This window comes from Psittacula echo (assembly GCF_963264785.1).
Source record: "Psittacula echo genome assembly, chromosome: 5".
Taxonomy (NCBI): domain Eukaryota; kingdom Metazoa; phylum Chordata; class Aves; order Psittaciformes; family Psittacidae; genus Psittacula; species Psittacula echo.
Genome location: NC_137739.1, coordinates 60,418,814 through 60,441,054, shown reverse-complemented (window position 1 = coordinate 60,441,054; position 22,241 = coordinate 60,418,814). Strand labels below are relative to the sequence as shown.

The following is a 22,241-nucleotide window of genomic DNA, read 5'->3' as shown; positions in this document are numbered from 1 at the left end:
AACCTGCCACTGATAATTATTTGTGAATTGATTCCAGTTTAATGGTGCAGTTAGCACTCACCCTGGAGACTTGTGTGCTTTTTACCAAATGATCCGAATCTTGAAGTAAGGTAGATGTTTAACCACACAGATGTGTATGAAGCCAAGCAGTCAAGAAAAAAAAAATCTTTTCTGGTTGTTGTGATGCTACCTATTAAAAATCTTTAACTAGAGGAAGAAAAATGTTCAAAACAAAGCTATTTAAATGCTGATACTCTTTTTGCAGATACAACAGTTTAATGAAACACAAGGCAGAATTGGAAGAGTTGGAAATAGTTTTAAAAACTGAGAGAGAGGTTCTTCAGCAAGAGAGGAGATCATATGCAATAACCGCTGGGGAAAATCAGAAGTTGAGGGAGGAGCTGGACAGGTAGGGTTCTCTTGCTAAATTCTTGTATGCTGATTGCAGTGCTGGCAGAGCAAGGCTTAGCTGATCTGTCAGCAGATACAGAACTTAATCTTCAAATCTTATGCCTTCATGATCTGTAGACATTTTTAGATTTACCAAATGCTATAAAAGAATGCCCCAGTATCATCTTACAATATTACAGTGTTTCACAGTTCAGGACACATTAGTGCTCATATTCCATGCATCGAGAAAAAAGTTCTGTGAATCGTCTTTATTTGTGCCAAATAGAGCTGTGTTTATATCCAAATGCTCTTAAATATATTGTGCCTCAGATATCTGTGGTCTGTTTCTTACATACTGAGGAAAGATCAGTTTCATATTTAGTCTATTTTCCTTTCAATTCTTTGGTAGATTTGAAATATTTTATATTACTAGTGCTACTTTCTTAATTAAATTTTATTATATGCTTAGAATAAAAATGCCTTAGGAGTTAGTCTTTGGAACTGAATGTTTGATATAGTGACAGCAGCTCACTGGTGGTGTGGTCTTTGGATGTGTGGTACTTCCTGTGAAGTGTCCTTCATAAGCCTGTTGACATCTTTGTGTTTAGGGTGAATTTCTTTCACAGCCAACTAAAGGCAGAATATGAAGGATTACATGCACACACTAAAGAGCTGAAAACTTCCTTGAACAACTCTCAGTTGGAGTTGAATCGTTGGCAGGCTCGCTATGATGAGCTGAAAGAACAGCACCAGTCCATGGATATCTCTCTGACCAAGCTGGATAACCACTGTGAGGTGAGTAGCTGTACGTAGGTATACTGCTGGGTCCCTGTTAGAGACCATTGTGTGAAGTTTCTGGCACATGGTAGACAGTCAAATTATGGGGTCATAATAAGACCCTCATATTCTTTGAAGTTTATCATTGTATCTTATGTTGCTCTGCTATTCTGTTAGCTTGATTATGACGCACTTCCAAGGAGTCCAGATGCAAAAGAGAGATTAATCTATCTTGTTTAATAGCTGCTGTCCCGTCTAAAAGGAAATCTGGAAGAAGAAAACCATCATCTCTTGAGTCAGATTCAGATGCTGAGCCAGCAGAATCAGATGTTACTGGAGCAAAACATGGAGAACAAGGAGCAGTATCACGAAGAACAGAAACAGTACATGTAAGAAACTAGAGATTTGATTTGTGAAACCTGGAAAAGTCATCTAGACAAACGTAGAATAAAAGTAATTATCAGGAGTAGGACAAGCAGGGGAAATGATAGGTCTGCTTGATACTATGGAGATACTATGTAATGGGGAGAAGCGATAAAATGTCTTCGTATTGCCTTACCACAGAGGGGTGTTCAGGAGGTCTGTGGACAAGCTCAGCTCTTTTCAAATAATACAGACAAACTCATATTGAAAACTGAGTTATGAAAGATGGAACTTCTCAAAGGTTTTTCAAAAGCTTGTGTCATGGTTTAAGCCCAGCCAGTAATTCAATACCACATAGCCATTCGCTCACTCCCTCCACTTTCTTCCCCCTCCCCTGGAGGGATGGGGAAGAGAATCAAAAGAATATAACTCCCACGAGTTGAGATAAGAACAGTCCAGTAACTAAGGTATAACACAAACCACTGCTGCTGCCACCAATAATAATAATGATAAAGGAAATAACAAGGGGAGAAAATACAACCGCTCATCACCCACCAACCGATACCCAGCCCGACTGAGCAGTGATCTAATTCTGGGTAACTGCCTGCAGCTTATATAGTGGGCATGACATGCGGTGGTATGGAATACCTCTTTGGCTAGTTTGGGTCAAGTGTCCTGTCTCTGCTTCCTCCTGGCTTCCCCTCCTCCCTGGCAGAGCATGAGACTCAGAAGGTCCTTGGTCAGAGTAAACATTACTAAGCAGCAACTAAAAACATTGGTGTTATCAGCGCTGTTCCCAGGCTGAAAGTCAAAAACACAGCACTGCACCAGCTACTAAGAAGGAATAAAAAATAACTGCTACTGCTGAACCCAGGACAGTTGGAAAACAGCTGAGTCACAACAAAAATATAGTCTTATGAGAGTCATTTTAAATTTAGATTCCTGAAGAATAGCAAATATTCATACTCCTCTAGGTTTTGTCATTTGCATTTTAATAAATACCTCTTTTGGTGTTGTTTATAAAGGGTGCAAGTGTCGACATACATTGCTGTAACCCTAAGCACAAGGTGAAATACTTAAGTGAGATACCTTGTTTAAACATACTGTTCTCACTGCAGTGAATTTCTCTTATAGGTATGAAGGAAGGAAGAAAGGTGTTCTTAATCCCAAGAATTTTAGTCTTAAGCACTTCAGGGTGATGTGGGAGCTAGTGACTTTTATTTTAGTAGTGGATTATATGGTTGAAATGTTAGAAATTGTTTGCTGAAATTGGCTGAATACGGTTCAAATGTACTGAGAGACTCTAAGCATATTTATCCAGGTGTCTGGCAGTTCTGTGTTTGAGGCACATTAGACCTACTACTTGAATGAAAAGAGATGTGCTAACATCCACTGCACAAGCTAATAAAATGAGTAAAAAGAAATAGTAAGATTGCATGGCAGTCTTGAAAGTGCTTTGACCACTGCTCATAGGAGACCAAAGTAGCCTTAAAAAGATCAAACATTATTTATTTCTCTACTTATAACAGAGTAGCAGCACAGGAATAAAATACCCATTTATGTAGACAATGAAGTTCAGTTGTCAGTGATCTGATGGCTTTTGGTCTTCAAGCTTTTTCATTATTCTTAATTTCATACAGTTCAGAATGTGCTTTTCCCTCTCACAGTGACAAATTGAATGCCTTAAGGAGACACAAGGAAAAACTTGAAGAGAAGATAATGGATCAGTACAAGTTTTATGATCCTACTCCCAAAAAGTAAGTCCCTTATGGGTTTTGTTCTGCTGTTCTTGAGGGTAAGAAAGTACCTTCCATACTGGAGATAATAGAAATTTCATCTGAAATAAGGACAGTGTCATCTCCGCTTCTGTCTCACTCTGCAAGCCATTCCTGGAAGCGTCAGGTTGTCTTAATATAGAGCACAGTACCTCATGTGAGGCCCTCTGGTTTAATACTGGAATCTGAAACAGTATAAATTGGAAAAGAGCCCCTTGCCCTGATGAACATCATCAGCAGGGGGAGAGAGACCCCCATTATGGTGACAAAGCAGCAGTAGGAACTTCTAGAGCTGCTCTTCCAAAGAAGCTAGAGCAGTCCATTGGGGAGAACGGACTTAAAACCAAATTACATTAAGAACAACAAAAAAGAGTCAAGCTAATTCCACCACACATAGTTCTGATTGATAGCCTTAGCAAAGAGAGGCATTCATCTTTAAAGCAGTTTTAATTTCTTTCCTTCTCTGACTGTTCCTGCAGTAGAGCTTTTGACACCATTAATGTCTTACGTGTGTCCATATATGTAGTTTATATTTCTAGCAGAGGGAACAGTTGTCTCTCTCACATTTCTCATGCGGAAGAAATATTTCTGTAAAATAGTTTAGGCTTTGAGAGAGAGATGGATCTTGAGCTCTGTGAAATTCTTTCTGCATCTTTTGAACAAATTCATGTCAGTAAGCAAGTAAGAATGTATGAAGGCTCAATGGTGTTAGCACAGCTGTAAACATCTTCGGGGGATATTGTTTGTAGTGTTTTATGAATCCCATTCATGAAACCTACTTTATCAGGAAAAACCACTGGATTGGAGCCAGAGCCTTAGTCAAACTAATCAAGCCAAAGAAGGAAACTACAAGGGAGCGATTGAAAGCGGCAGCAGAAAGCCCTCAGTTGCATTCTGAATCTGTAGAGACTGTAAACTCTCCATCTGCCTCCCAAAAACTGAAGCATCAACAAGAGACTCAGGATAATAACTCTCAAGGGTCAAACTCCTTGGAAGAGAGAGAGAACCCTGGAGGTCCTTCGAACAAAGGTAGGGAATGCTCAGCCTAAATATATGACCTGAACAGTATTTTTTGAAAACATTTAAGAAAGATTTTAAAAATACCTAATGTACAGGATATGTTAATACTCTATCACATTTTGTTTGATATCCTTTTTTTTTTTTTAGTAAACTGAAAGTTTTAGTAAGCAAAAACCCCCTAAACTAAGAAGATGAACTTTTAGTTTTGTTTGGTTTGGTTCTTTCACCTTCTACTTCTCCCTTCAGCCCTTGTATGTGATTTCTTGGTTTGCCTGAATGTATTGCATGTTACTGAATAAATTGGTAGAAATACTTCATTTACTGGGATTTTGCAGCAAAGCAGTTTAAAGTTGGACCATGTAATAGTGGAAATTATTCTTAAATGGGCAATAACTGGTCTTGCAGACACTTCCAGAAGATGGCGCACATGCAAAATAAATAACATCGAAAATGCTAATTTTTTGTAATCCAGTTATTTTGGGGGATGATAAAGTGTTTTGACTTTGAATCAGACTAAGAATTGCTTAATTTAAAATGATAAAATGATTTCTTAAACACTTAAAGGCAAATGTGAGGAAGATGAAATGATTTTTTTCTCTGTTTAGTTAGTTCATACAGTAAATTGGTTCCTAATTATGGGAAATTTAAAAGAAAGCTCCTCATAGTCTTTATTAAAGGTAATATATATCCCAAGGTTTGCTTATTGTATTGAGATCACTTCTGTCAGCTTCTATATATAGATTATTGTCCTGCAGGGATACTTTTCAAGAAGCAGTTTTGAAATTAATCCTTAAATAATAATTTTTATCTTCCCACTGGGGAGTGTGGAAAACAGAAGGGAAGTGGCTGAGGAGGGTAAATCTGTTGTTATAAACTCCCGTGTCTGTCTGACTGAAGATTTTGTTTTGATTGGGTTTTATATTTCCTCTTATCCATTCTAATTCTTCGAGGTCATTGATTCACTCAAAAATGCATATCTGAGATAATTCATATGATTTCAGGAGATCTTAAATGTTTAACATGCATCCAAAGTTCAACTTGGGAATTTGGATTTGGGTTTCCACAGAACAAGGCCCTCATGGAGTGCCAGAGATGAGAGAGTCTCTGAGGCTTTGTTCTTCTTTATGTTCTGCCAAATGTGCTTATGTTGAGATGCTGAGTATCAGTATTAAAACCTAGAGGACATCTAGGAAATTTTGAGTATATTATCACTACGTAATGCACACACCTATCTGATTTTACTTTATTTAATAAAAACATTTTGGGTGATCAACAGTAATTTCTGAATGGACTTTATTATATTTTATGTATATATGTTAATCTATGACTTAGTCTGAGTCAGATTACCTGTGATTATGTGTTAATCAACCCTCCAAATATATGTTAGTCTTTGTTTAGCCTTTGTTGTTTCTACTAGTTGTGTAGTCTTTAATCTGTTTTAAGAAACTTTTAAGTTTTACTTACAAGGCTTTTTTTAATTTTTTTCTTCTTTTTGGGATACCTGGGTGATAACAATTTAGCTACGCAGCACAAAAAGATTGCCTTTTTGAGAAGCAAAATCAAGGATAAAGAAAAGTCTCCTAAGTCTTCATCAAATCATCAGTCTCTCTCTAGTCGGCTCCGGTTCTGGTCATCTTCCAACATCCCATCCTCTCTTAATGAACCTCTTTCTTTCCCGGAATTGGGAGATTTCTAATGCATTCTCTTTAATATTTATCATCATTTAATTCTGACAAATATTTAAATAAAAAATTTAAAAAATCCCATGTCTTAAAAGAACACATACCTTGATAGAAACACTCAGCATGTCTTTACAATACTTTAAATACAAGCACAGATTAGTGAACATGGACATAAGTTTTCCCGTAGAAGATGAATTGCACACTGTGGATCGTTTCTTCAATGCAGCATATTTTTAGGGGACCTCATGGCATACAGTTTGCGTATGTATATTGGCTGTGGTGCATGTTGTAAGTAAGTGAAGTTGCTATGTGCTTTGATATTTTCTTGCAATCACATACTTGCATCGTGTCCAGTTAAAGTGTTGAACTGATTTGCTGTTGCTACGCTTCTACAGTGTTGTAGTCCTGCTAAAATACACCTCTAATATATAAGCAGTCTCAAATCCTGGAGATTCTTACAGTATTCTATGCCACTAAATGTTAAAAATGGCAGTTTAACATCATTGCTTTTAAGTAGTCTGGCTTTGAATATAGAGTGGAAGCTACTGGGAAAATTATTCTCTGTAAAGTGTCTTGACGTTTGCATTCAAACCTGCTATTTAGCAAGGTTTTACACTTCCAGCTATGAAAATTCATCCCAAATTGAGCTAAAGTTTCAGTTTCTGCTGCTTCAGTTTTGACAGCTTTTTTTTTTTTTTTTTTTTAAAGAAGAAAGTAGATTTGTTCTCTTGAGATTGGGAGCAACTTTCCTCATGGGTTCATTGCCCAGAATTCTTACTGCCTGATACGACCTAATGGCTTCTGAAATCAGTGTGTGGTTCCAGTCCCCATTCTGTCTTAGACAGACATACGCAGCACAGGCAATATGCTACGGGGAGCTCAGCAAAGAGGCTAAAAGGTCTCATCTCCCTTCTCACTCTTGATTATTGGCTCTCTGTAGCACAACACAGAAACCTGTTGCTGCCTATTTTGGGATTTGTAGAATATTTGTTTCCAGGGCAATTAATAATTCTGGTATATACAGAAGGTGTTAAGTGCATCTACAAAGTCAATTAGAAACACGGATTTGCATGCCAAGCATTAGCCAGTAATTGCTACAGGCATGCCATAAACTTAAATTCTGAGAGAAGGTGCCTGCCTTGTGCTGTGGAGCCTCTGCATGCATACAGTGGCAGAAGAAGTTGTTTCTGAAGTCAGCTTCCAGGAGTCAGTGCTTTGGTCTTTTCTGTAATGCAGCTTTGCAGCTGCTCTGTGCTTTGAACTGTCTGTCCGTTGTCTCTGTGAAGTTGCTTATTTTGACCACTGCACTCTGCTGCATAATTCTTTATATTTTGTTCTATTTTGTGTGCCTTCAAACATTACATTCGCATTACAAGAAATGAATTAACCTACCTTATCACTAGGAAACATGTCTTCAGCTTTTTGAGTCTAATATTCTAGCAGGCAGTTTTCGTTGTTCTCATGCTAAGATTCCAGAAATTTCACTTAAAAATCACGCACCAAAACATCACAAGAGCAGCAAAATTTTAACTTTGTGAAGACTGAGCTCTTGCTCCACAGCAAAGATCTAAACTTGAAAGCAATTAGCTTACTGTGCAGATCATGTTAGCTAATTTCCAAATCAGCATTATTTCTCCTTGAATAGGAGCGTGACTACTGTCACTCTTTCCTTATTATATTTTGTTACCGAAGTAAGTGCTTATAAAATGTACCTGCAAGGACTAATGTTATGGGAATTTCACACTTCACTTATCTTTTCTGCATTCATGTCTTTGCTCCTTTTCTTCCTCCTTTTACAGTAATTATTGCATGTATAATATCAACCCTCCCACTGGCACTAAGCAGCCTTTGTCACTCCCACACTTTACAGAGAGCACATGTGATTGAGAAACTGATGGCAGAAATTTCATATCCAATACTGAACTGTTTATGGAAAAGCTTACAAAACTGGTGCCTCTGTTATGCAGTGTCTTTGTGCCTGCTTGTCATGTTTGTATAAGCAAGTAAACACAAATCTCCTAATGCTATTTTTCATTGACTTGTATTTATTCACCTCTCTTCCCCTCAGTGATAATGGACCTAAAGCAAAAGAGGAATTCCCGTCATGGAGGCAGCAATGAGAATGTTGAAATTGCAGTGGACTCTGCAACAAAACACTCCTGTGTGGAGCTGGGTCCCAGGACTTACTCAACCTCAGCTATTCATCTACAGACTTCCACTCCCATCTCCAGGCTGCAGGGCAGACCAAAAGGTGTGCAGTGGCAGTGCATTTGATATACCTGCTGTTACTAGAACTCGGGCTACTTTGTAGCTCTTGCTTGGGTGAAACATGGCTTCTAGTGCCGTTCAAGTATAAAACCAGAGCATTAGTATCTTCATTCCTGTTTTATTTAATTGATCAGGTACAGGGTTTCCTCACTGTTGTCATGTCATCAACTTGACAGACCACTTTGGATGTCAGTTCTCCTGTAGTTCCCTGCCCAGTGGTTCACAGCAATGGTTGTAAGATTGCTGCTTTTCCAGTGTTGGCTCTGTAAAACCCTCTTGATCACCTCAGTCTTCTACACTGCTAGAATGCATTGGAGACTGACCTGAAGGATTAACCTTCCTGTGTTAATATTGCCTTTTAAGTTTTGTATTCTTTTCAGGCTGTAATTCAGAAGATAATCTGTGTGAACAGTCCCCTGAGGTGGAGTTTGCAAGCATCAGACAGCATGGTAAGCTTGTAGCATGCACGAACGCTCTGAACTTCTACATGGACTTTTTCCTAAAATAAGTTTTCAAAAACAACGCTGACATTGAGATGAGTTGCCTTGCCTCAGCAACAGACTTTTTAATGCATGACCTACAGATCTGCTGCTGGTTTTTCTGGACAATGTTCAATTCCTTCCTTAAGGGAGTGACTCAGCAATAAAAAAAATTAGAGGTGGGGATTGTGGATGCACAGTCAGAACACTGGTGCAGAAGCAGCACTGCCTGCTTAGAGATTTAAGGAACACTTAATTTGTAGGCTGGTTACCAGCTCCTTCCAAAGAAATAAACTGAGAAAGAGACAGCAACTTATTGTCAAACTTCTTCAGTGTTTACATTACTTTGTTAATAGTTGCTGTAAAAGAAAAGCCCAGAATATATTTCTTTGTGCAAAAAGTGAGAAAAACAAGATGGATCCTGAACAACTTGAACTGAAAAATGACAATGGTTTCTGCTCTGTCCAGACTTTGGCATCCTGTGTATATTACATTGTTAATGTTTTCAAAGTGACTTAGTTGCACAGGTTCTATTTTCAGAAGGCATACTGTAGCCAAATCTTTTAAAGAATCAGAGGAACTTAGGATCTGTTTGTTCAGTGCTTGTTGTGTGTTTTTCAGTGCCCAGGCCAAACAGTTTAGAGAGCAGCAGAAACACTTCCAGCAGTAGTTCACCTCTCAATTTGAAAGGTAAAGCTTTTATAACTGAGTTCTGACAAACAGGAAGTGAAATTCCATGAAACTGTGTACAAAATGCTGTTTTCCTTCCAATTAAATCTGAAGACTGCTGTTTTGAAATTGTAATGATTATGCAATCTGAATGTGGCTGTCTTGGGAATCGAAACTGCTGGCAAGAAGTATTTTTCTGAGATTGATTCTGGCAAGAGGTAGCTTTTAAGGCAGGCAGTCTAGTTTGCTTCAGTTTGACTGGCATCATATTGTGGGAAGTACCATGCTACTGTTAGACTCCTTTAACAACAACAGTCTCTGCTGTTCTTACTCTGCACACAGCTTGTGTATGGAATCTCTGTGCTCTGGCGATCTGCTTTTGCTGAAATTGGGTGTGCTTGAAGGATGCCAGGAGACTTGATGCTGTGGAAAAATCCACTTTCTGCTTTCCCACTTACAGGTTTCAGTTCTCTGGTCACACACAGAGCCAAAACTAGGGAGATCTAGTAGCACAGAGGTTGTAAAGAGGACCCCTTACTATATGTGTTGTTACTATTCTTTGGACAAGTAGCTGAGCTTTTTTAACACAGGGTCTTAAAGTATGTATTGTAAGTCATTTGCTAGCCTTGATGTTTCAAAGTTCTGACTGCCTTGAGTTCTGTGGGAGAAGCGAGGTAAAAAATGCCACCTAGTCTGTGGAACTGCCATCTAGTGTGGAAATGGCCCTAGATGATAAAGTTCCTACCTCAGTGAGAAATCTGAAATGAAGAACAGTGCCTTTAACAATATTTATGTTTCTCCTCAGGTTCCTTAGATCATATCCATGGTAAAACCGACAGCTTCAGTAGTGAAGACACAGTGCCAGGCAGAGAGGCACCAGCCTTGCTCCGTGACAGCTATCCCTTTCACTGTGCTTCTGGTGTCTTAAGCCCTAGCAGCAGGCATGAATCCTCCTCCCACAGGAATGGTTTGAACTCATATGATATACCTCAGAAGAGTACTCCATCCCAGTCTTACTCAAGCAGACAACGGTCTGCCTCGCCTGGCAGTGAGATGGTAACTTTGGAAGAGTTCTTGGAAGAGAGCAACAGACTGTCCCCACCAAGTGTAAGTAAATAGAGCTAGGTGGCCCATCTCAGATGTCAAGAAACTGTTCAAAGCTGATTCAGGGGGATGTGGGGATAGGGAAACAAGGAAAGACAAGAAGATTCTTGTTCATATGTGTGGAACTTGCAGAGAACTGTGGAATGTTGTAAAATGAATGAAACAGCTAAGGCAAGATTATCACACAGCTGATTTATTATGCTGTATCAGCTATGGCAATTTAGGCAAATAATTCACTTCAAGTACTATATATTGGACTGCTGGGACTTTTTAATATCAAACACTTGGGGTCAAGGTTTCATATTATATTGTCAGTTCTCAGCTCCAGGTATTTTTATTTGTGAACTGATAAGTTTTCTGTATAATTTTGAGCTGCTAAATCTGTAATTAGATATGAAACCTAATGGTATGTTGCAATTGAAGTGCAACACACACAGTTGTTAAAGCTATCTCCTAATCTGAAACTGCCATCAGTGCATTTGAGAGAGAATATTTTTCTTGCCACAAGAAGTTCTCAATGCTTTCACCATGCTGCGTGTTTGTATGCTGACTGGCACTGTGCTGTTGGTTCAATGACTGCAAGAAAACGTCACAAACTGAAGTGCTTTGTCAGATATTAAATGCTTGTTTTCTAGATGGCATTTGTCTTCTGACATGCTGTACAGTAGCGAGGCAGTACAGTATCAAGCGTGTTAGTATCTGAAGAATAAATCATTGGTAGTGAAAGTGGCCACATATTTCTGTTTCACAAATGCCTTGGCAACAGTATTGAAATCAAGAGATTTGTACCACTTTATGGCATTGGTAAATTCTGGTCCTTCAATTTTCAGAGTAATATTTAAATATACCTCCTATTCGCTCGTTATCCTAAGTACAAATCTTAGCTTGAAAGATGTTTAAAATTAGAAATATTTATTTATTTATTTATTTATTTTTGTTTGTAATTACTTGACCATGTCTCTGTTTTCATTCTTTCTGTCATCCTTGTTCCTTTTCAGCGTCGGCGCAGTTTAAATGAAAGTGAAATGATTTCATTGCACCAATTTCTGTTAGAAGTTGATGCACTGTATCCCTCTTGCTACTCCCTGTGTCCTTCCCTCCGTCAGGAACCTTCACAGTCACTCGAATCGATCCTCAGTCATTCATGTCCCAACAGCAGGAGGCACAGAACAGTCAGGGGAAATAGGAGATCTACTTCACTGTATATCCCCAGGGTATCTGTTGTTCTTGCTATGAAAGCAACAGCTCCTAGCTTATAAGAGCTTTTGCTAGCACATTAATACCTATAAAAGCATCCTGTAACTCTTACATGTTATTTTAAAGGCTGCCAGATCACTTGCATTAATTGCTCGTAAAGTATTTCCAGTGCTTGTTCAAAAATATGTGTGGTTTTGGAGAACTAGTCATTCTGTAGTGTTACTGTGCATAACAGCAGTTTAAAGTGCAGTTAAAATTAACCTTAACACTTTAACATTTAGGTTGAGCGTAGAAATCTTCCCACTGCACTATTACCATTACTGGTGTTCACTTCTGGCAAATGAGTTTTGTGACTGGAAGAAACATTTGGAATGCTAGTGAAATGACTGTATTAAACTTTAACATACTCCCTAGAGAAGAGTAAAGAAATAAATTCTATGAGCTTGTTTCAGCACGTTTTTTGTGAAGGCAGCATGTCCCTTAACTATTCTGAGCATGCCTCATACTAATAGTCCAATGGCAGCTGATCAAACATCACCATTTTTGGATTGCATGGACCATCCCCATGAAATATTCATTGTATGTTTTCTTTTACTGCCAGGTTAATTGTCTGACTTGAAATTTGCAAGTTAATTGTGGGCAAGCAATCGTATCTCCATTTGTGTAATGATTTTTTGTATATTTCATTATATTGTACATGCTTAGCTTTTGGCATGCATAGTATATTGACTAGGAGAGGTGAGGGGAATCAGTGGAGAAGCGATGAAACTTTCTTGTAATGCTAGCTCATCTCCTGTTATATTCCTGAGGTTACAGTGGAGTGTTGATCACGTGAACTGTATTCTGAAAGGTGACAGACCATCATTGATGCTGATATCAATGGCTGATGTCATTAATATGATATTGATGTTACAGTGACAGTCGCTGGTGTGAAAGGAAGCAAAACAGCTGCTGCCCAGATTGCAAGTGAAATGAAACTTAAATTTTATGACAATTACTCTGGCAAACAAGGCTGTCATGTTCTAAACATGATGAGCATGACTGCTTGATTTAGATTTATACCCATTGTAAACATTTATATCTTCTATTCCCCACTTAAAATATAAAATGTAGAGTTGTGTTTGGGTTGAATGAAGTGGGAAGGAAGATTATCAGAACACAGATATCTGCATGATTCTTTAAACAAGTGTTTTCATTAATATGGCATATGCATGTTGTCTTACACCAGGACACCTCCAGTAACAGAGATGACTTGCTCAGCGATTATTTTAAGAAAACAAATGAGCCTTCAGCTACTGGGAACCTGCTGATTCAGCTGTCCAGAAAGGAGAGTGCTAAGATGCCCAGTAGTCTTGTTGCTGCAACTGTGAAGACCATCGCCAATGAAGAAGGAAGAATAGCTAAGCCTGGAAATTACACAAAGCCAAACCTTAGACAAGTAGAACCTGAGCCTCTGGGAAACTCCCAGGGGTCCCTGAAGTTTCCTCACACACCACAGCACCAGGCTGCCAGTGGGATGCGGCAGATGGCGCAGCCTCAGCAGCCTGGAACCACGAGCAGAAGGAGTACATCACTGAGCAGGGCATTTAGCTTAGCCTCTGCAGACCTCCTCAGAGCCACTGGCCCAGAGACCTACAGGCAAGAGAGTCCTCAGAAGTCAGCGGCAGACCAGCGTGGGGGCAAGGATGCTGTTAGTCAGACAGCTAGGGCTTCAGTGCCAACAAGCTCCCAGGTAACCTTAAGAGAGAGGCCACAGTCTGCCAAGGTGGGAGGTTCCTTGCAAGGTGTTGATTCCCACTGCTGGCAGCTTGATGCAAGGCGTCTTTCCCTGGCCCCACCAAAAGACGAGAGGCCGGTCCCTTTCCATCAGCTCTCTGCCTCACCCACTGCATCAACCAGTAATCTGCATGTCCAGCAACAAGAGCGCGTGAACTCTGGGCAGCACTACTCACCCACATCGCACACTCCCTCTAAAGTGAAACCCAAACCAGCTCCTTTTACTGGGGAGGTGGCTGCAGTGGCCCCTGCCAGACCTGTTTCCGGCAGCTCTGAGGGAAGTATTTCCCTAGGGCAAAGCCAGGGTGATGCCCTACTCAGCAAGTGCCAGGGTAAGCTGCCAGAAGGCAGTGCTGGGGCTATGGAGGAGCCCATGAGAGGAAACAGCTCCAACAGCACTCCTGGGTCTCCAGACCCCCAGAGGGATCAGCAGACGGTTTGGTATGAGTATGGGTGTGTGTAACCCACAGGTGCAGCTAGTAGTTATGTGTGTTTGGCATTGCTGCCATCCAGGTACCATTGTCTAGACACTGTGCCAGGTCTTAAAAGGCATCACCTGCATGCTGCTCCGAGTGTTGTCCGTGTCCTGTTTTCTAGTTGAACAATGTATGATTAAGAGAAACAAAGAGCAAAACCCCAGGCCTTCTTTTGACAATGTTGTGCCTAAAACAAAGTGGAAGTCTGATGTCACTGCAGTCTTAATACCTGATTTTCACAGGTGTTGAGCATTCTCCACTCCAGAAACTTAGCAGGGTTCTCTTGTCATTGCTGCAGTGTGCACCCCTTCTACCTGCATTAAAGAAGAGTTTCACAGGTCGTGTGTGCTGAACACAGCCCTGCCGTTGATAACCATACTGAAAAGGTCAAATAAAAGCGAAACTTCTCCCCAGAGACAGAAGCCCAGATATTTGGCTTAAGTAGCTTAAAAATAAAGCTGAAGAGCAAAACTGCATGGCTTTAGCCATCTGTTAAAATCTATTCTTCTTGCCACAGCCACATTTTATAGAGGTAATGTGTAGACTTCAAGGGTCACATCTTGACCTTCCCCACTGGGACTGTGTAAACATGGAGAGGCCAGTGTGATTACCTCACTGCCTTCACTACAGCTGCAGCTCAGTGGATCCTTGACTCTGCAAGCCAAGTGGTGCTGCCTTTTGAAACTTGTTTTATCTTTTATACAAACACTGGAACTAATGCAACCTTTCAGGAGAGATGCCATTTCAGTTGTAAGGGTGGCATCTCATGTACAAAAGTGTCTTGTAAGTATGTATATAAGAAGTTCAAGTATTGTATAGGAATGCTATGTAAATTGTATTATTACATCCTGTTGTGCATGACAGCCCACGCCCTAAGCGGTATGCGGAATTTTGTCTCTTAGAAATCCTTGTTTATGTCTCTAAGAGTTTTGCTCAGTATGGAAAGCAAAATAATTTTGTATACATGTGAAGGAAATACACTTTTAAAAATCTTATTTATGTGCAAAAAAGTTCCTTGTATGTTTCTGTCCAGAGTGTCATCAGCTGCTTATGTATATATGATCAAATGTGTATCTTTAATTCATGTTTAAAGCTGTTTTTCTGGCAATAGACTAAATCCTTTAAAAAATAATACTTGTTTTGCTGATTTAATCTAGTAAAAGCTAAAACTGATCCATCTGAGGATGTGTTTGTTATCTAGTATGTAGTGATCCTGTTCTGGAAACTACAAAATTGTTTATAATAAAGACTAAGATAAAATAGATGGATGTTGCCCTTTTTTTGTGGTTTTTTCCTTGGGGGGGGGGGGGGGGGGGAGGGCGAGGGCAACACAATTTATGGTGCTAAATGGAAATCTGTCTGCAATAGCTTTATGTAAGCCTCAGTATTGGTTTGAGTCTCTGAGTGGCAGAGTTGTGTTGGGTTTTGTATTGTTGCCACAGAAGGAGTGTCAGAAATCTTCCTGTTTGATTGTAACCTTACTGAAGGCTTTAGAAGGATCATTCATGCAAATTAAGTGACTTCCAGATTGCTGTAGAATCAGACCATTAAATTTTTATGCTTCTCTGACTGCTTCAGACAGTGCCCAAGCACGTTGTCAATTTTGTCCAAGCTTACATCTTGTACCATCAGTTTTGTGCTTAATTCTCAGGATGCGTTACAGAAGTGAGAAATTACTCATCTTTGAGCATGAAGAGAATGGCAAAAGGAACTTTTTTGCTTTCTCTGCTATTTTAACTGCAAGCCACAGATTTGCAACAATTTTAAAATTAACGTGCTCTACAACCATTTTAGAACATGCTGCATGTTTTTAGTAAACTCAAATTCTTCTTTCAGAAATGTCCCCTCAACACTGATTCTTGGCCAGATCATTAAAAGTGGAAGACAGCAGTTTCTCCCTTGTTTCAGTTCCTCCTTGGAGGTGTGTGCTCGATTGCTCTGCGTGCTGGACTGCTGACGAACGGACCTATCTGTGCACTCCCCGGACCTATCTGTGCACTCCCGCATGTGCTGCACTGCCAGGTAAGAACTGGGGTGGGTGGGAGAGCAAGGCCTGCCTACAGATAAGCTGCTGCTACTCTTTGCTTTTCTGGGGTGCTCAGAGCAGTCATCGGTAGGATGAATGGGTGTTTCCATGTGTCAAAGCTAATGCGGGAGAGGTCAGTTGTGTTTAGGGACAGTGACTAACCGACAAACCCTGCTGCCTGCGTGCTGGTGGAGCTGGGCAGGAGCAGCTGTGAGGCACCGCCTTGGTGAGGCTGCAGGAGCTGCTGTGAGGTGGTTCTGTGAGGGAGCAGTGGAGGGGGAGGTGCTGCCGGGCCGTTTCAGGCTTCTTGGTGCTTTCCAGGAAGAAAAGGGGAACTGCGATGAAATAGCAGCTGTTTCGATTTGCACAACTTCAAAGCCTGCTGAGATCCGCCCAGGCAGCCGGGCCCAGCCGTTGGCAGTGCTGGCAGCGAGCTGCGGGCCGCCACACACCAGCAACACATAGAGCACCAGGAGGAAAGGACCTGCCTGCAGGAGGCTTCAGCACACTGACTTGTCCCAGCTTTGTGTGGCAAAGGGCTGTAGGATGCTAGTATTTCGTGACATGGGGGAAAGCATTGCTAGTTATGTGTGTTAATAGTGCTGTGAATGGTTCTGGACATAACGTTTCAGGTGATAGGGTTCAATAATGGAGTGCCTCAGTTTGTATACATGCCTCATTCATTCTCTAGATCATGTTCTCTATCAAAGGGCAGGTTTTTAAAGGGGATACTATCCCAAGGGGGCAGCTAAGTTGCCAATAGGTTTCTGAGGAAGCCAAGGGACTGTGCATTTGGCAACACCCTCTCCCTGAAGTCAGTGAAGCTGTTTGACACAAGCAAACAAATTTTGCTTGGAATTGCAGGCACTGTATGATGATGGTATTTGCTTGAAGTAAAAGAAATGGCTGCTGTGGAAGTGGCTTCTAGGGAGTCGCATGCTCTGCAGTGACAGTATCTTCTTACCAAGAAATCTGAAGCCCAGGTCCTTTACAGAGACACTGTGTCATGGAGACCTTTTTCCTATTAGGTGTTTTTCAACTGTTCCTCAAACTCGGGAGCTGATTGTGAAGTGAACAGATCTTTTCTGATTTCAGTTAATTGAGTTTAGAGTGTAAAACCTCCAGAAGAATGAAAAAATAGGATCTGCTATTTTCTATAGTGAGGGAAGTTCCAAGTGTAAGTACATTGTAAAAATGGCTGGTACTTAGCTTAGAAAAATTATCATCAAGGAGCACTATGTAGTTGAAATTATTTATGATCATCCAGATGTTTGAAACTTTATGACATGAAGAAAGACTTTAAGAACGTGGAAGAAATGCTCCAGAAATCATTAGTTCATGTGGAATGGCTACAACCTGGATGTTACGTGGATGTAGAGTGATCAACACTTTTTTGTTGTTTCTGTTAAGTATGAACCCAGCTGTGCTGAAAGCATTTGAATTGTGGTTTAGCATTTTTAGATGGTGGAGGGAGGGAATCACTTGTGGTAAGCTTCACCAAGAAATTTTGTCCTAACAATTGCTTCTCTGCCCATAAAGAGTTGTGGAATAACAGATCCTGGCAGCGTTGGAGATGTTCAAGGCAAGGTGGAAAACTCAGGAATGTTTTTACACATCACCAGGTGGAATTTACCTGACCTAACAGTGCAAAGTGAAATAGTTCAGTTACAACTTCATCTGTTATTTCTAATATTTATGAAGGGTTAGTGGACTGGAGAAATAGACTGGGATGTGAAGGCCTATCTCAAAAGCTGGTGCTAGAGACTGCCATAAGAACTAAGAGAATGGCATCAGCTGGAAAGTGCTGAAAAAAGTTATGATTTAAGAGTACTGCCAGGAATTTAAGGTGGCTGGGAGAAGCTCTGCCAAGATCTGCAAAACTAAATTGTGTTTTTCCAGTCACAAGGATTTCTTCAAAAGTATGAAGAGAACAGTAGACAACAGAGAGCTGCTGTTTAAAAGCTTCTCAAGTGGGAGTCCTTAAAAGGTTAACTGGATCCTAAAGACGGTAAAATGTGAGTTGATGGAGCGTGACGCAAAAGTGAGGTTAGTTCAGATTTGGAGGATTATGAAGGGTATTGTTAGAGTAACACAGATGAGTGTGCACCCCAGTAGCAGGCTACTTCTGCTGAACCTATGGAGGGGAGTTTATTGACTGTTGGGGATTTTGGCAAGAACAATGAGGCAGGAGTGAATTTGGGTTTTATTGACAACAGGACAATGAAAATGTGGTTATTCCATGCAAACTGAGAATCTAAAACATGTCCAAAACAAAACACACAATGCCATGGAAACTAATGTCAGCTCTCTATCATTGCCATATGCTGTTATGATCATCTCTTTACTTGCATGTTTTTAACCAAAGATTATCGTAATTGAGGATTATGTAGCTCTGATGGTGAGGCTATGCTGAAGTGAGTAGTGTGTGTTGCATACCAGAATGAGGACGAGCAATAGATCTAAGTGTTGGCATTAGTCTGTGGAAAGCATGTATTGCACAAAGGGTTAAACATAAGAAGCCCAGCTCCCTCTTCAGGGAATGACACTCTATGGTGTTATCTCAACGTCATGCAACCCCCCATGGCAGGGGGGTTGGAACTAGATGATCTTGAGGTCCTTTATGACCCTAACTATTCTATGATTCCAAGCTAAAAGAGAGAGTGCTTAGGAAGAGGGAAATGAAATTATTGGTTAGACTTGTTGCACCAGGCTCTTATGGAATCAAGTAGATTAATATAATATCATAGTATTTTAATGCTTTTTATTTACAGTATGAGATAGTTTACAGTAGAGCTAAACAGCCTCTGCTTTAAGAAAACATCATCAGATAAAATATAAGAGGCTCCCTCTTCTCTCCAATATCAGGTTCTGCCTGCCTTCAGATTCAGGATGGAGCTGGGCTATCATACTAGGAACAACAGGCACCTTCTCTGTAAGAAAATCCCTAAAATTTGCAAGTCAAAGATCACCTCATTCACTTTTTCAGTAGTTGGCATGCTCTGAAGTGTGACACGCATTAATGGCAAGTAAAGCACAGTTTGTGTTTGGGAGCACACTGCTAAGGAAGAACATTAGAGTGTGAGAAGGATATTCCAGCTGGAGAAGCAGAGCTCCCCAGTGGACTGCAGAGGCATCTCTAGAGACTTGCTTTGGAGGGAAGAGGGAGTTTTCTGCAAGAACTAAGCGGGAAAGTATGTCTGCAAAGGACTGAAGTGAACATTTTGTAGTGCTCCTACTCTGATTGTTTTACCATTCAGACGAGTATTTTGAAGGTTAGGGGATGTGGAAGTCTGTGTTCTCTTAATGCTTTAAATATCTTTGACCAAAATTATCCTATTCTTGTTAAACCCATGGAAAATGCTTCTCTGCACCTTTGCAGAAGATTTTTTCCTCTAGTTTCCCAAAACCTGGAATTTCCATGTGCGTGCACTGAGCCCATAAAATACCTAATCCACAGATGTGTGTTTCAGAGCTGCTGGTTATGAGGGGCTGTTCAGCTGCAGCATCTCAGTCATCTACAGAGATGGAAAACTCGCAATCAATTTGAGAATGCTCCTGTAGGAGCCTTTTGGCTATTTGTGAATGAAAGTAGAAGAAATACTGAGAATCAGGGAAATATCTGTGAAGGAAAAATCTTGGAAATTTTTTTTATTTTACGTCTGCAATCCCCTGAACAAGGATTGCTTGCTTCCAACAGTGCAAAAGCCTGTCAGAGTTCAAAGAATATCTGGACAATGCTCTTAATCATAAGGTTAGGTAGTCCTGTGAGATGCAGGGAATTGGACTTGATAATCTTTATGGGTCCCTTCCAACTCAAGATACTCTATGACTTTGTTAAAAGGCAGATAGAGAAAACAGGCACTCACAACATGTGTTGGATAGACCTTGTGTTGATTTAGTTGGTATTTACCTAAAATTAAGCAAAGGTTAGTAACCTTCAGTTTCCTCAAACTCCTGAACTTGCTCACAGCTTTTTTGCTCCATACATAAATGAGACAAAGTGGTAGAATACTTTTGAGAGCTATATTAACAGCGCTGTGTAAGCCAAGGACTGTACAGCTGATGTAGTCCATTTCCAATAGACATCCCAGCTATCTGATAAAGTTGTTCCTCTTCCATGTAGACTAATTCTCAATCAAGGCACAAAAGGTTTAAATCAGCATCCAATGAGGCACCAGTATGCACATTCCGTAATGGAGCTTTGGTACCTCCATTGGCACAAGGACCTCTCTGCTGTTGGTATGTTCTTACTTACATTTCCACATAGTAGTATCTTGCTTCTGAATAGCTGAAGCTTAGAGGAGGTGTGTAATGTACGTTTAATGGGGAACAGTATATTTTTAATGCTTTGGTATGCCTTTAAAGTAATTTCTTCTAAGAACAACCACATGGTGTGTTAGTGGAAAACTCTTTGCATGAAATGTGCAAACAAATGAGCTTTCTTGCTAGATCCTGTCCTCAGGCTCAGATAGTGCAACAAGCCACCACAGTCTGGCCAAGCATGTTATCTCCAGCAACTTTCCTCATGACTTCTCTTCTTCAGCACTAGAGATCTTTCTGTTCTTGAACACAGAGAATTATTTTTAACTATTTCTTATCCTTGAGTTCACTTTTTGCACCCTGTTTCCCCCCAGATCTAGTTCCAGCTTTCTCTACTCTTTCTGTGTCCACTTTCATTGCTAAAGGTTTTAGTCATCTACAGCCAGCTGTCATGGTTTTGCCATATTTTCTTGCTGTTGTCTTATTTTCATACTTCTCGACTCTTGCCAGGCTGTCTGTTACACAGTTACATTCTCAGGTCTTGAGGTCAATTTGTAGTCCTCATCTCCATGCTTTTTGATGCTTCCTCAGCTTTCCATCCACTGTTGTCTCAGACGTTCCCCACACTCCCTTGCCTCGTCCATGCTCATCCTGCTCGGATATTTTGCCCAAATACACCAGTTTTGATGCCCAAATACCATCAGTTCAAGGGTCCTTTCTTCCCTCACATTCCTCCATGGTGACACTGTGGTCACTTGTCTTCTCATTTTGCCTCTTCCTGAGAGCCTCCTTTAGCTCATTTGTGTTGCTCCATTTTGCTCTGTGTTTGTGAGAAATGATGGCCAACCCTTGAGGTGGGAAATACACCATATGCTACAAATCTCTGCAGGTATTTGTGATGCAGAAGAGGCATCTTCACATGAAGTCTAGATCTAGAGTCAGTCTTGTTTTCAAATCTCAAAATCTACTTACCTAGTTATTGAGCTTTCTTTTAAATGTTTATTCAACGCAATAAATACAGAATGCTGCCTGTAGCAGGATTTCAATGCAAGATCTTGCAACAATTTCTATGCTTGTTTGTTACATATTTTAGGACCAGCAGATGTCTTTGACAGTTACAGTTCTGTAAGAATTTGTTAGCCATTTATAATGCTAATAGAATGAGAGATGCATTTAAGAAGGTAGGTACCACTTTTTGCATGTTAAGACAATATTGTTTCTATTTAGTTGTACATATTTTTAACAATGAGTTTCCACATAATTTTCATTGTTTTAGAATTTCCTTCCTTGCTTATTTTGGCTTCTTTAATTGAAAAAACCCTCAAATTCCCGAAGCCCAGTCCCATTACCCACATGTTGCTCCTGTGAACACGGATCCTTTTCCTTGTTTATTTAACCAGCCATATCAATGGGAACAGAGTCCCATTTGGCAGATCCTGAATTCCTTTCAGCCTCCCACCCTGTCCTATATGAGCACACATTTGTTTTCTTCTTATGTAATCAGGCAAATGAATGAAAACAGATACTAACAAGACTTTATTGGATCAAGTTTCACCCACATAAAGTTTTGTAACTAAAATAAAATGAAATGTTCCTTTCATGTGTTAAACTCCTACCAGGTTATATCTGTTTAACAGACAGTGTTTATTGAGAAGAGGAGAGTATACTTACAAGGAAATCTGAAACTGAAAGTGAGAAAAAGGCAAAAAATCAACTAACTCAGTAATTCCAGTCTATTGTTTTTAGCAAGATACCTTTGTAGCAATGTTTCATGAGAAAAGCCAGTATCTGGAGAACTATGTACATTCATGCTTTGACTGATCATCTACTGCAGTTACTGAAGATCAGGGACTTTTTTGCCCTTGAAATATCGGTTCAAGGACATTTAGGCCCCATCTTCCCTACTGCATCAGGGCACTGTCCTGCGGAAGTAGGACATTATGAGCACTTCTGGATTTACATTTTGAAGGAGCTTGGGA

At 40.2% G+C, this 22,241-nt stretch overlaps 1 protein-coding gene across 1 annotated transcript in view; it reads left to right on the top strand.

Moving 5' to 3' along the window:
• CCDC88C (coiled-coil domain containing 88C) overlaps positions 1-14,564 on the top strand; it is a 98,621-nt gene extending 84,057 nt beyond the window's left edge. Inside the window, exons 21-31 of the mRNA XM_080620188.1 lie at positions 266-409; positions 999-1,185; positions 1,411-1,556; positions 3,198-3,287; positions 4,093-4,334; positions 8,076-8,258; positions 8,656-8,724; positions 9,376-9,444; positions 10,229-10,530; positions 11,526-11,741; positions 12,953-14,564. Coding sequence (XP_080476314.1) covers positions 266-409; positions 999-1,185; positions 1,411-1,556; positions 3,198-3,287; positions 4,093-4,334; positions 8,076-8,258; positions 8,656-8,724; positions 9,376-9,444; positions 10,229-10,530; positions 11,526-11,741; positions 12,953-13,963 — 2,659 coding nt within the window. The 3' untranslated portion in view covers positions 13,964-14,564. The remainder of the gene's footprint in view (positions 1-265; positions 410-998; positions 1,186-1,410; positions 1,557-3,197; positions 3,288-4,092; positions 4,335-8,075; positions 8,259-8,655; positions 8,725-9,375; positions 9,445-10,228; positions 10,531-11,525; positions 11,742-12,952) is intronic.
• Positions 14,565-22,241: the final 7,677 nt, after the last annotated feature.